This window comes from Leucopleurus acutus (assembly GCF_964270905.1).
Source record: "Leucopleurus acutus genome assembly, chromosome: 19".
In the NCBI taxonomy this organism is placed as follows: Eukaryota; Metazoa; Chordata; class Mammalia; order Artiodactyla; family Delphinidae; genus Leucopleurus; species Leucopleurus acutus.
In genome coordinates this window covers 18,044,576-18,057,148 of record NC_139161.1, presented here as the reverse complement: position 1 = coordinate 18,057,148, position 12,573 = coordinate 18,044,576, and the positions used below count along the sequence as shown (strand labels likewise).

The following is a 12,573-nucleotide window of genomic DNA, read 5'->3' as shown; positions in this document are numbered from 1 at the left end:
AACCAGTGCCTCAGTTTCCCAATTTAGAATGATCGGGCAGATGGGATCTAGTAGCTGATGGGAAAACTTCTGACCCTGGGACCCAGTGGTGAATCTGGCCTCTTGGTAGAAGGAAATCAATCTCGGAGGAGAGCCAGGTGTTTAACCTATAGCCTGACAGGTTGGCAGCACCATTGGACTTTGAGAAGGAGGCATCAGGGCTGGGGAGAAAAACGAGGAGTGGTGAGCAGCAGTGCCAGGGGCTCTGGGAGCGGCTACTCCTGTCTAAAATCATGAGAGAGGTCCTGGCCAGTTCTTGGAGCAGGACAGAGAGCAACCTTCCTCCCTGCTCTTCCTCCCTGCTCGGTGAATGCTGTGGAACTAACAGCTACACCCATCTCCCTCCACATCCCTCTCGCTCACACAGCGTCTAAAGTTAGCATTAGGGACTTCCCTAGTGGTGCAGTGGTTGGGAGTCCACCTGCCAGTGCAGGGTACACGGGTTCAATCCCTGGACCGGGAGGATCCCGCATGCCGCGGAGCAACTAAGCCTGTGTGCCACAACTACTGAGCCCACGCGCCACAACTACTGAGCCCGCGCGCCTGGAGCCCGTGCTCCACAGCAGGAGAAGCCACCGCATTGAGAAGCCCACGCACTGCAACGAAGAGTGGCCCCTGCTCGCCGCAACTAGAGAGAGCCCGTGTGCAGCAATGAAGACCCAATGAAGCCAAAAATAGATAAATAAATAAATGAATAAAATAAATAATAATAAAGTTAGCATTACCTGGGGAACAGACAGGGCACCCAGTGCCAATGTGCTCTTACCTGCAAACTCTCACCCAGAATCTCTCCTGGGATAGAAAGCCTCAGATTCATGGATAGAATTCCAGAGGCTCTGGGGTGGCCCTTGTCAGAGTGGTCCAGCCCACAGCTCTGGTCCCCGGTGGAGCAACACTTTTTAGGTGGCCCTGCCGGTCTCCAAAGGGTGCCTGGTGTGGAAATAGTCCAGCTGTGCCTAAATACAGCCTCGGGTGGAAAATATTTAATATAGAACAAGGAAGAACTGAGCTGATAAACTCATGCAACACGGATTTACCGGATATTTATCAAAGGAAATACGCATTCTTTAAAGCTTTTATCAATTACCAAGGGCAACTTGTACATAGAGGCATGTTGTTTCTAGTCCATTCAGCAAGAATTTATGGAGCTCATTGAAAAATTATCAGGCTAGCACAATACTAGGTACTTTGGGGACTGCAAAAATAAATAAATAAATAAAACAGGACAGGAGATGAGAAAACCTAGGTCCTAGGATCAGCTCCATCCGGGTGTGCTATTGGATGAGTCCATCTGGGCCTTGGTGTCCTTATCTGGGGAACAGGACTGGACTTCTGTTCTCCAAGGTTCCTTTCAGTCCTGACCCTCTGAGAATCCCAAATTAGATGTGATGACAACATCCAACGTAGTGCTAGGCTTCGAAGTTTAGGCCGGACCTTCATTCCTTCAGCATGCTTTAAGGTTCAGTCCTGCCCATGGGCGGTTTACAATACATTCAAGAGTCAAGAGAGTTTATTTCAGGGCAAACAATTCATGTGCCCCAAGGCACAAAGCAAAGGAGTGTCACTGAGGACTGAGCTATGCAGAGTGTAATGAAAACTGCCCCCAGGATGCCTGAGCGTGACCCTGGACAAGTCCCTTCCTCTCCGTGGGCCTCTGTTTCTTTACCTGTAGGATGAGAGGGTTGGACTGGATTTTCTTCCTTCCAGCTGGAGACATTTCTGGAGGGTCCAACAGGTGAAGTTGAAAAGGAAAGATGGAAAAACAGTTTCCTCCTCCCCTCCCTCTCCTGCCTTCCTCCCAGGACCCCCTCCTCCAGGCTTGGGGCAGAAGGAAACCTGTTTCAGGCCAGCATCCAGGATATAGTCACGCTTGACTGTTTGAGATGTTTGGAAGAAGAGCAACATACAGGTGCCTGGGAAGGCTGCTACCCCGTGGACCTCACTTTGCTCATCTGTAAAATGGTATAATTGAACGGATGACTTCTGAGGATTTTTCCAGCTCTGTGAGCTAACGATTCTACAGCTGTAGCTCTAAAAAACCAAAAACAAAACAAGTGGCTAGAGGAGAGGGCCTCAGTCATTCCTCACTTGAAAGCCTTACCTAGCCCTCGACACTTTCTGTCCTTTCCCAGGCCTCCTACCTCCTACCTTCCTGGGCCAGAGATTGGAAGCCGGTCACTGTCTCTTCACTCGGCAATGGCCGAGCCTTGAGAAAGCCAGCGCTGTGGCTCCTGGAATAAGCTGTGAATTTGTTTAAAAATAAAGACAGTTCTGGGTGCAGCTACCACCATTTGTCATGGTACCTTTAATATATATGTTATGTAGAGAGAGAAAGCAGAAAAGAGCTGCCAGTGTATCGACCAAGAGCCTCGCATAGCAGCGAGCTACCTGCTAAAGGACAGCAGGTGACCAGGAGGCCTGGGACAGAGGTGGGAAAAAGCTTCTCAGCCTAACTCCACCCCCGCTACCCGCCAGGACCCAGAGTGACCCACACGGAGGCTTATTACCCCTCTAGCAGCAAGAAGAGCAGGAGGCCCAGGGGACTGTAGCTGAAAAGGAAACCTACGGCCTCCCCCACCGCCCTGCTGGGACCTGGAAGTGAGACCCAGGATTTCCTGGACTATACGGGGTTCCTGCCTGCCCGCTGAGGAGTCAAGGCCACATGAGCACAACAGTGCAAGGGCGGTTATGGCCAGTCACATTCCAAATGTCTGCAGGTCCCTCCAGGGCATCTTCTCTGGGCGGGGTGTGCATGTCGGGGAGGGGACAGAGGGTGCAAATGTGCCTGCCCTCTGGGAGCTTATGATCCTGTGGAAACAACAGAGCCCCAAGAAGCAGAGTGAAGCAGTGGTGAAGGAGGGAACCTGGGAGACGCAGGCCAGCTCTGCCTATAGAAGTTCAGGCAAATCATTTGCCCCCTCTGAGCCTCAGTTTCCCCTCTGTGATCGGAGGTTTGTACACTGTGATTCACTCTTGGCCCTGAGGTCATGAAACCATAGAGAACAAGACACAATGGACTGATGCTACACGGAGGGGCATGGGCCACAGCCACACCAAACTGGCCCAATTTGTGTCCCTCCAGCAAGTCGTCTTTGGTTGACAAAATTTTGTTTTGTTTTGTTGGCTGCACTGGGTCTTTGTGCTACACACGAGCCTTCTCTAGTTGCGGTGAACAGGGGCTACTCTTCGTTGTGGTGCCCGGGCTTCTCATTGAGGTGGCTTCTCTTGTTGCGGATCACGGGCTCTAGGTACGCGGGCTTCAGTAGTTGTGGCACGTGGGCTCTACAGCGCAGGCTCAGGAGTTGGGGCACGCAGGCTAAATTGCTCCACGGCACGTGGGATCTTCCCGGACCAGGGATCGAACCTGTGTCCCCTGCATTGGCAGGCGGATTCTTAACCACTGAGCCACCAGGGAAGTCCTGACATACATTTTGCCCCCTTTCTACTAAACATTTATTGAGCAACTTCCTTTTGAAAGGCCCTGTCACGTGTATTACCATTCTCACAATTCTACAAGGTAGACGCTATTCCATCTTATAGATAAGGAGACAGAGGCCCAGTGAGGTTAAGCAATCAGTAAGTGTCAGGACCAGGGCAGAACCCAGGCTCTGTGGGTACAGTGCCAGATGAGGTCTCCCCAGGTTTGAAGGGTCTCCCCCAAATACGCAGAGACATCGCGGTGTCATCTTTCTCCTGGGAACTCCTTGCGGAGCCAGGACCCCCCAATGAGAAGGCCTTGATTTACATGTCTGGAAAGGACATTCCATCATCCTCAAGCAGTAGGGCCTCTCTAGCACACCCACTGAGGACCCGTCCTGCCCAGCAGACAGACGGAGCAGCAGGCAACAGACTTTACCTGCACCATTTCACTTCATCCTCCCAACTCCACAAGATGAGTGTCCTGTTGCTATTATTATTATTGTTGTTGTTATTATTATTGCCCCCACTTTAAAGATGAAGGATCTGAGGCTCAGGAGCCTTAAGGAACTTGCCGAAAGCGGCAGACTCAGTAAGTAAGGATACAGGGATCTGACCCCAGGTTATCAGAGCCCAGAGCGCGATCAGTTTAACCACTGGACCCAGCCCCAATGAAAGGGCAAAGACCTAGACCTGATCTGATGCTCTGCCACTTACCAGCTGTGTGAGCTTGGAAATTTACTTTCTCTTAGAATTTCCTCACTCATAAGAAAGGACAATGACCTCCTCCTCCCTGGGTTGCTAGAGCAGGATGTGGGGTACCTGTGTGAAGAGCTAGCACAGGGCATGGCAAAGGGTAAGCCCGACCCTCACCTCCAGCCTTGGTGTTACCACCCCTTGGTTCAGGGCCAGCTGTAATGCTCCAGCCACTCCCACTCCCTGAGCAAGGAACTCACCTTCTACACTGGAAATGATCTCTGCCCCACCCTCTCTCACCTCGCCTTTTCCAACTCCTGAGATCCCCATCCCACTCTCCCAGACTTAGTATCTATAGAATTGCCCTAGGGGTGGGTGGAGGTGCAAGCCCAGATGTCCACCCCCAGGTCTGTTTCTCTGCCCCAGGGATGCTGTAGGAACAAGGATTCCAGATTAAGGTTGCCAGAATTGGGGGGGCGGGGTGGGGGTAGGGGGAGGATTCCCAGTTAAATTTACATTTCAGATGAACAAGGAATAATTTTGTATACTTACATAAAGAGCTCCTGACTTTTTTAAACTTATTTATTTTTATACTTATATTTTAAAATTATTCCTTATCTGAAACTCAAATTTAAGTGGGTGTCCTATATTTTATCTGGCATCCCTACTCCTAGACCTCAAGTTCAGGTTGGAAGACAGCCCAGCAAATGGCTTTTGTTAAGAGTTAAGAGTTTTTAAACAAAAAGTTACCCATTTTAAGGATACAATTCAACATTATTTTAGTAAATTTACCAATTTGTACAACCAACACATAATCCAATTTTAAAACATTTTCATCACCCAATAAAATGCCCATTTACAGTTAATTCCCATTACCACCCTCACAAATGGCTTTTTTAAATATTTAATAATTATTTTTTTCTGTTGTAAAATGTCACAAACTCTTTTTTTCTTATTTAATTTTTTTTTTTTTTTGGGCCGTGTGGAGCAGCATGCAGGATCTTAGTTCCCCGACCAGGGATCGAACCCATGTCCCCTTGCAGTGGACGCGCAGAGTCTTAACCACGGGACCGCCAGGGAGGTCCCCAAAATCACAAACTCTTCATGTAGAGGGAGATTAGAGAAGTACAAAGAAGAAAATAAAATCACTCCTAAGTGTATAATTCAATGAGAACAATTATTAGTAATTGGGTAAATGCTTTTCTGATCTTTTTCCTATGTTCATATTTTTTCAAGAAATGGGCTTCCCTGGTGGCGCTGTGGTTAAGAATCCACCTGCCAATGCAGGGGACATGAGTTCGAGAAGATCCCACATGCCGCCAAGCAACTAAGCCCGTGCACCACAACTACTGAGCCTGCCCTCTAGAGCCCGCGAGCCACAACTAGTGAAGCCCGCGTGCCTAGAGCCCGTGCTCCGCAACAAGAGAAACCACCACAATAAGAAGCCTGCGCACCGCAACGAAGAGTAGCCCCCGCTCGCCGCAACTACAGAAAGCCCGCGCGCAGCAACGAAGAGCCAACACAGCCAAAAATAAATAAATAAAGTAAATAAATAAATTTTTTAAAAAAGAAAAATTGTATCACACAGTATACAATATCTTACTGTCTAATTTTTTTATGTAATACATCATGAAAATATTCCCATGGCATCAAATCTTCTTCCACAACATCATTTTTAAAGGTTGCACAGCATTCCATTGTGTTGTTTAACCAGTTTCTTTATTCAATCCCTTTTTGATGGAAATTTGGGTTGTTTCAAATTTTTCACCATTTTAAATAATGATGTGATGCACCCTCTTGTAGCTAAATCCTTGCACACATCAGTTTTTATTTTCTTAGGATAAATTCTTAGAGGTAGAGCTGTTTTATCAAAGGGTCTACACATTTTTAAGGTGTTTGATTATTTATTTCTGACCCTGTAAGGGACACCACTGTGGGACCAAGTTGTCCAAGCCCAGGTGACATTCAGCCCAAGAGAAGAAGGCTGATTGATGCTGGGTGGTGGGGTTCAGGCTGGGGATTGGGGGAACAGGTAGAGAAGGGCAGATGAGAGCATCTACCAGGTTCTGAAGATTGTTAGGTACTGGGGAGACACTGTGTGGGACCTCCCTGGAAACCAGAGGAATGCTGCTGCCCTGCCCCACCCCTTCCTCACCACTAGCCACAGGTGCTCCAGACAGCAAGCTTCACCAGCTCCTTCCCTGCTGACCCCTGTGGGTCTTGGTGCTCCAGGCAAGCTGGAGGTCGGCTCGCAGAGACCCAGCCGGCTGCAGCCTGCCCTGAGCCACGCCCACCCCCACGGTTCGGAGAGAGTCAGCCTCCCGTCCAAAGCCAGACCTTGGCGCCCCACCAGGTGTCCAGCCTCCTTGCCCCCACCTCCCAACCTTGGAAGAAGACCATCCGCGAGAGGCTTGGGGGAGGTGGGTGTTGGACTGGAGGCGTAGATCTTGTGATGATTCACATGCCACCGGAGGGGAGAAAGGGGCTGGAGGATGAATGGATTGCAAACCAAAGGGAGGGGCCAAGGAGATGAGCTTTAGTGCCTTGATCCGCCCGCGTCAGTTTCTTCAACATCTGCAGTGCGTGGGGTTGAGCGATCCCACCGGGGGGTTGGGGGATAGGACTGGGAGGCTGGCTGACGTTAGCTTCCCGCCTGCTGGGTCGGCCAGAGCAGTTCATGAATGACTCACCTCATTGTCAGGCTGATTCACTGCTCGCCTGGGGACTTGCGGGGGGTGGAGGGGGGAGCTGGTTGGGGGGAGGCGGTAGCAGCCCCCTCTGTACGTCTCACACGCGCGCACACGCGCATACACGCGCGGGCGGGGCTCCAGCGGGTCTATTTCCCTGCTGGGGTCGGGACGCGGTGGATGGATTTCCATGATAAGAGGGAGGGAGAAGCACATCACTTGGTCTGTGGAGAACAAGTTTGAGGTTTCTGTCAATAGTCTACCTGTGACTATTTACATTTAAATTAATTAAAATTAAATCCAATTAAAGCTTCAGTTCCTCAATCTCACCAGCCACACTTCAAGTGTTCAATAGCCACATGTGCTCTTATTAATAGCTACTCTATTGGACAAGGCAGAAAGTTCTATGCGACGGTGCTGGTCTACACAGCCTTCACACACATAATGCCACACAAACAGACCAGCCCTTCCCCCACTCCCATACACTCAGACCCCCACCCTCGTAGGTAGCACACAACACACGCTTAATTCCACACACATTCCACACGCTCATTCAACATGCAACACCCACCCACCAACACAGCCACACAAAACTCTCACTGTGTGTACACACTTCCAGTGTATGCCACTGTCCATACCAAGACAAACGTAAACACATAAACACGCATCATCACCCTGAATTGCATACAACTGTTCATACGATCAAAATACAAATTAGGAAGAAATGCATTTGCAAATATGCTGAAATAGATACAAACTCAAGCCTTGTGGTTCCCATAACAAATCTCAGCACAGGTTTGCAAACTCAAGTAGAGGGGGAAGGGAACCCACATTGTTTAGCCCCTGCCAATGTGCCAGGCATGGAGTTAGCCATTTCAATGCATTAATTCCTTTAATCTCACAGCAACCCTGTGAGGAAGATGCATTATTCCATTTTCATAGAGGGGACAACTAAGGTTCAGAGAGGGAAAGCAACTTAGTCAAGGTCACACAGCCAGTTAGCAGCAGGGTCAAATACGAACCAACATTTGCCTAACTCCATAGGCAGTGCAGCATGCTGTCTCCAAACACACACACACACACACACACACACACATACACACACACACCACACACACACAAATACAGGTGTTCTTTCTCTTGTGTCTAAGAAGGTGAGGCTCCGCTTCCAATAAGTACAGGTACTGTACAGGGAAGTGAGCATGGATTTACCTAGACTCCTTTGCACTCCCTTCTGACAAAGGGCATTAGGTCATTCAACAAACGCTTACTGAGTGTCTTCTGTGTGCCAGGTCCCATGCCAAGTGCTGGCTCACAAAAGTGAAACCCTACGGTCAATTGCCCTGAAAGAGTTCAAAGGCCAGCAGGGAGGTGTCAGGGAAATTTGAAGGCAATACAGGGCATACAAGGGACCTAAGCTATCACGGAGGTAGCCCCCAAGTGCAAGGAACCAAGAAGGAAACCTGGGTCTGCCTGGGCCAGTCAAGGAAGGCTTCTTGGAGGAGGCAGCATGTGACATGAGGCATGAAGAATGAGTGGGGTGGAAAGGGATTGGTATTGACTGGGATATTGGTTGAGAGATGAGATAGGGCAGGGGATCAGATGCCAGGGCATTGCAGTCCCTGGGGATTTTATATGTCATCCTCTGGTGACTGGGAGGGATTGAAGAATTTTTACAGTGGAAAAATAGTATGCCATTTGCATGTTCAAAGAGTGGACAGAAAGGAGGAGAGTTTGGACTAGGGGGACCATGCAGGAGGCTATGGATGGCGATAGCCCAGGCAGGAGAAGGTAAGGCCTGATGTAGAATGTAAGGCATCCAGACAAGATAAGGGATGGAGGGGGATGAGGGGTTAGGGTGTATCCTGGTCCTGAGACAGTGCAAGGCAAAGCCTTCTGACCCATGAAAATGTAATAAAAGCCATGATTTTCTTTCAGAATAAGGCATATGTGCATAGGCGCATGATGTTTTGGGCAATTATAAGGGATTCATATTCCCTAAATCCCCAGGTTAAGAACCTAGTTCGTTGGAATTCTAAAAGGCAAAACAACATAATGGGGACTTCCCTGGTGGCCCAGTGGTAAAGAATCCGCCTTCCAGTGCAGGGGATGTGGGTTCATCTCTAGTGGGGGAAATAAGATCCCACATGCCTCAGGGCAACTTAGCCCACACACTGCAACTACTGAGCCCGTGTGCTCTAGAGCCTGTGGGCCACAACTAGAGAGAAGCCCCTGCGCGGCAACAAAAGATTGCACATGTCGCAGCAAAGATCCCGCGTGCTGCAACTAAGATCCAGTGCAGCCAAACAAATAAATAAAAATAAAATCAGGGGCTTCCCTGGTGGAGCAGTGGTTAAGAATCCACCTGCCAATGCAGGGGACACGGGTTCCAGCCCTGGTCCAGGAAGATCCTACATGCTGCAGAGCAACAAAGTTCATGCACCACAACTACTGAGGCTGCACTGTAAAGCCCACGAGCCACAACTACTGAGACCACATGCCATGACTACTGAAGCCCACGTGCCTAGAGCCCATGCCCCGCAACAAGAGAAGCCACTGCAATGAGAAGCCCGCACACCGCAATGAAGAGTAGCCCCCGCTCGCCACAACTAGAGAAAGCCCACACAGCAACGGAGACCCAACGCAGCCAAAAATAAATTAATTTAAATAAATAAATAAATAAAATAAAATTGGAAGATGGAAATTACGGTGTGAGTACGAGTTGATATTATTCCTTTTGGCTTTTTGGGCTCTGTGGTGTCCCTTCAACTGGAGCTGACAGAGCCCAGATCCAGGGTGAGCTGTGCCTGGGATTCCTGGGAGGAGAGGGGGCCTGTAAGTGGGAGGGTTGGGGTTTTGTCCTCTAGCTCAGAAGCACAGAGATCGTGAAGGAATTCCTAACTTGAATGAGAATTAGAAGTCCAGGTTTCCTCTCTCATCACCATTCTGGCCTCTATTCTGACATATGACAGGTTAGCTGGTCCACATGGAGTAATGATGGAAGCCATAGGCTGCCCAGTGGTCAGGCCAGACCAAGCAGGCTACCCTAGGGAAGATCCATGGCTGGTTCAGATCAGATTGTTAAGAACTCGAGTCAGCTACCTTGCTCCTGCCATTTGAGTCCTCAAAACCATGCAACTCTTGTCTCTCTATCTCTCTTGTGACAAGCAAAAAGGGAAACTGAGGTTGGGCTGAATCAGTAACCACAGTAGGCTTTAGTGATAAGAGCTGGCCTTCCCAGATCTCTGGGCCCCTGCCCATCTGTCTGCACAGCTCTCCTGGACTCTATCTTTTGATCTGTATCTCCCTGACTTGTTCATATTCTATTTATTTATTTTATATATTTTTTGGCCACCGTGCGGCTTGTGGGATCTTAGCTCCCGAACCAGGGACTGAACCCATGTCCATGGCAGTGAAAGCACATAGTCCTAACCACTGGACCACCAGGGAATTCCCTCCCTGACTTGTTCATGAACTTGAGAGCACAAGGAGTCATTCATTTCTTCATCTCCAGTGTCAAGCACTGTGCCCGTTAAATAGTAGTCGCTGTGTCACTCATTCAATAACTCTGTGGGTCATTGTTCTAAGTGCTGGGATACAAAGTTGAACAAGCCAGACAAGGTCCCTACGCTCATGGGGCTCATATTCTAGTGAGGAAGACAGACAGTAAAGATGTAAATCATGGGACTTTCCTGGTGGTCCAGGGGTTAAGAATCTGCCCTGCAATGCAGGGACGCCGCTTCTATCCCTGGTTGGGGAACTAAGATTCCACATGCCGCGGGGCAACTAAGCTTGTGCGCGGCAACTACTGAGCCTGCGCCACAACTAGAGAGAGAAGCCCCTGTGACGCAATGAAGAGCCCATTGCGCCACAACGAAAGATCCCGGGTGCCGCAACTAAGACTCAATGCAGCCAAAAATGAATAAATAAATATTTTGGGGCTTCCCTGGTGGCGCAGTGGTTGAGAATCCGCCTGCCGATGCAGGGGACACGGGTTCGTGCCCCGGTCTAGGAAGATCCCACATGCCGCGGAGCGGCTGGGCCCGTGAGCCATGGCCGCTGAGCCTGCGCGTCCGCAGCCTGTGCTCTGCAACGGGAGAGGCCACAGCAGTGAGAGGCCCACGTACCACACACAAAAAAATAAATTAAATAAATAAATATTTTTTAAAAGATGTAAACCATGACAATTATAAATAATGAAAAATGCTGTGAAGGAAATTAAGCGTTGTGAGGGGGGGAGGGATGTTACTTGAGAGATAAGGTGACAGGGAAGATCTGAGATCTAAGCTGAAACATGAAGGATGAAAAGAGCCTGACGGAGAATACCTTGCTTAATATACGCGTGGCAAGAATAGATGGATGGATGGATGGAGAGATGACAGACAGACAAACCAACAGGGTAGATTCTGGTGTGAATGAGAGTCACGCTGTAGTACTCAGTCCCTAGTATGCTTAACACAAGAGAGGAGGGTGGGCAGGATGGGATGCAATGGGCCCCATAATTCCCAACCTTGCTCTCACCTGAGCGCGCATTGAACAAGCGGATTGGGCCCTAGGGGCCGCTAGGGGCCGACGGAGAGCTCATTCGTTTCCCTTTAAGGCCGGGGCGGAAGACTGCGGTGAAGGGCCTTTGTGTCGGCGGGATAGAAATAGACCTGCCCCTTTAAGAGGGCGGAGACGCTGAGTGGCGGCGGCTTCGAAAGCGGCCTAGGACGCCAGCCGCAGCTTCCCGACCACCCACCTTCGGCCGCCACCTGGGCTGCAAAGACGCCTCTCTCCGAGCTCGCCCCAGAGACTCTGTCGCCCGGACTCTGACCCTGCCACCTGGACCAAGGCCGAGGCCCCGGTGACCCCTAGAGTCGGGGTCTACCCGGCCAAGCCGCGGCCGCAGACTACCGCCGTCGCCATGGTAATGCCCTGCCTGGGACCACCCGGCCGCCCGGTCTCCTGGCCGCAAGGACCTGCCTTCCGGGTTCCAGCCCCTCCCCCGTGCGAGCTGCAGGGCCGGGTTAGGGTTTAGGGGAGAGCTCGGTGGGGTCGGGAGGCCTGGGCCCTAGTCAGGGCTCGACATGGACACGCCCGGACCCTCGGGGAAGGCCTCTCCACTCACCTCCCTCTGGGCCTCAGTTTCCTGCCTCTTGCCTTCCATTTCATCTTGGAGAACTCCTGTTCATCCTTCCCGGTGTGCTCAGACCTCACGCCTCTTGGGCCCTCCTTCTCCCGCTAACCCTTCCAGTCTGATCCTTGACATGCCGGGATAGGTCTCCCTAACTGTAGCTCTTGCTGCTCTGGCGTCTGAGGTTAGGCACAGCCCTTGACTCTAGGAGTGACACACTTTTAATGTTGGCCACAGCAGCCCTGCTGCCCAGAAAGAAGGAACTGAACTGTGGACTGGGAGGCATCCCACCCTCCTGGGACCCTAGCTTTGGGGTGTTGGATTAGATAAAAACTACTGGCTTGACTCTCAGAATCAAGGCCACTAGGCTGGGCATGCTTGGATTTATGGGAGTGTCCCTTATGTTTGACAAAGGTTCCTAACGCCAAACCTTTGGGATGTTGCAAAATCCTTAGGCCCACTGCACAGTGCTGGGTCTAAAGAATGACGCAGGCTCCCGTGGGCAGTCTTCTCTTTGCTTCCTCCCTCTTATTACAAGATTAATGCAGGGCTTCCCTGATGGCGCAGTGGTTAGGAATCCGCCTGCCAATGCAGGGGACACGGGTTCGAGCCCTGGTC

At 50.5% G+C, this 12,573-nt stretch overlaps 1 protein-coding gene across 1 annotated transcript in view; it reads left to right on the top strand.

Annotated features, from left to right (window-relative positions):
* HROB (homologous recombination factor with OB-fold) overlaps positions 1-12,573 on the top strand; it is a gene marked incomplete at both ends in the record, with an annotated part of 29,376 nt that overhangs the window by 3,886 nt on the left and 12,917 nt on the right. The window contains one exon of the mRNA XM_082860792.1: positions 11,607-11,748. Within this exon, the coding sequence (XP_082716918.1) occupies positions 11,607-11,748 (142 nt within the window). The remainder of the gene's footprint in view (positions 1-11,606; positions 11,749-12,573) is intronic.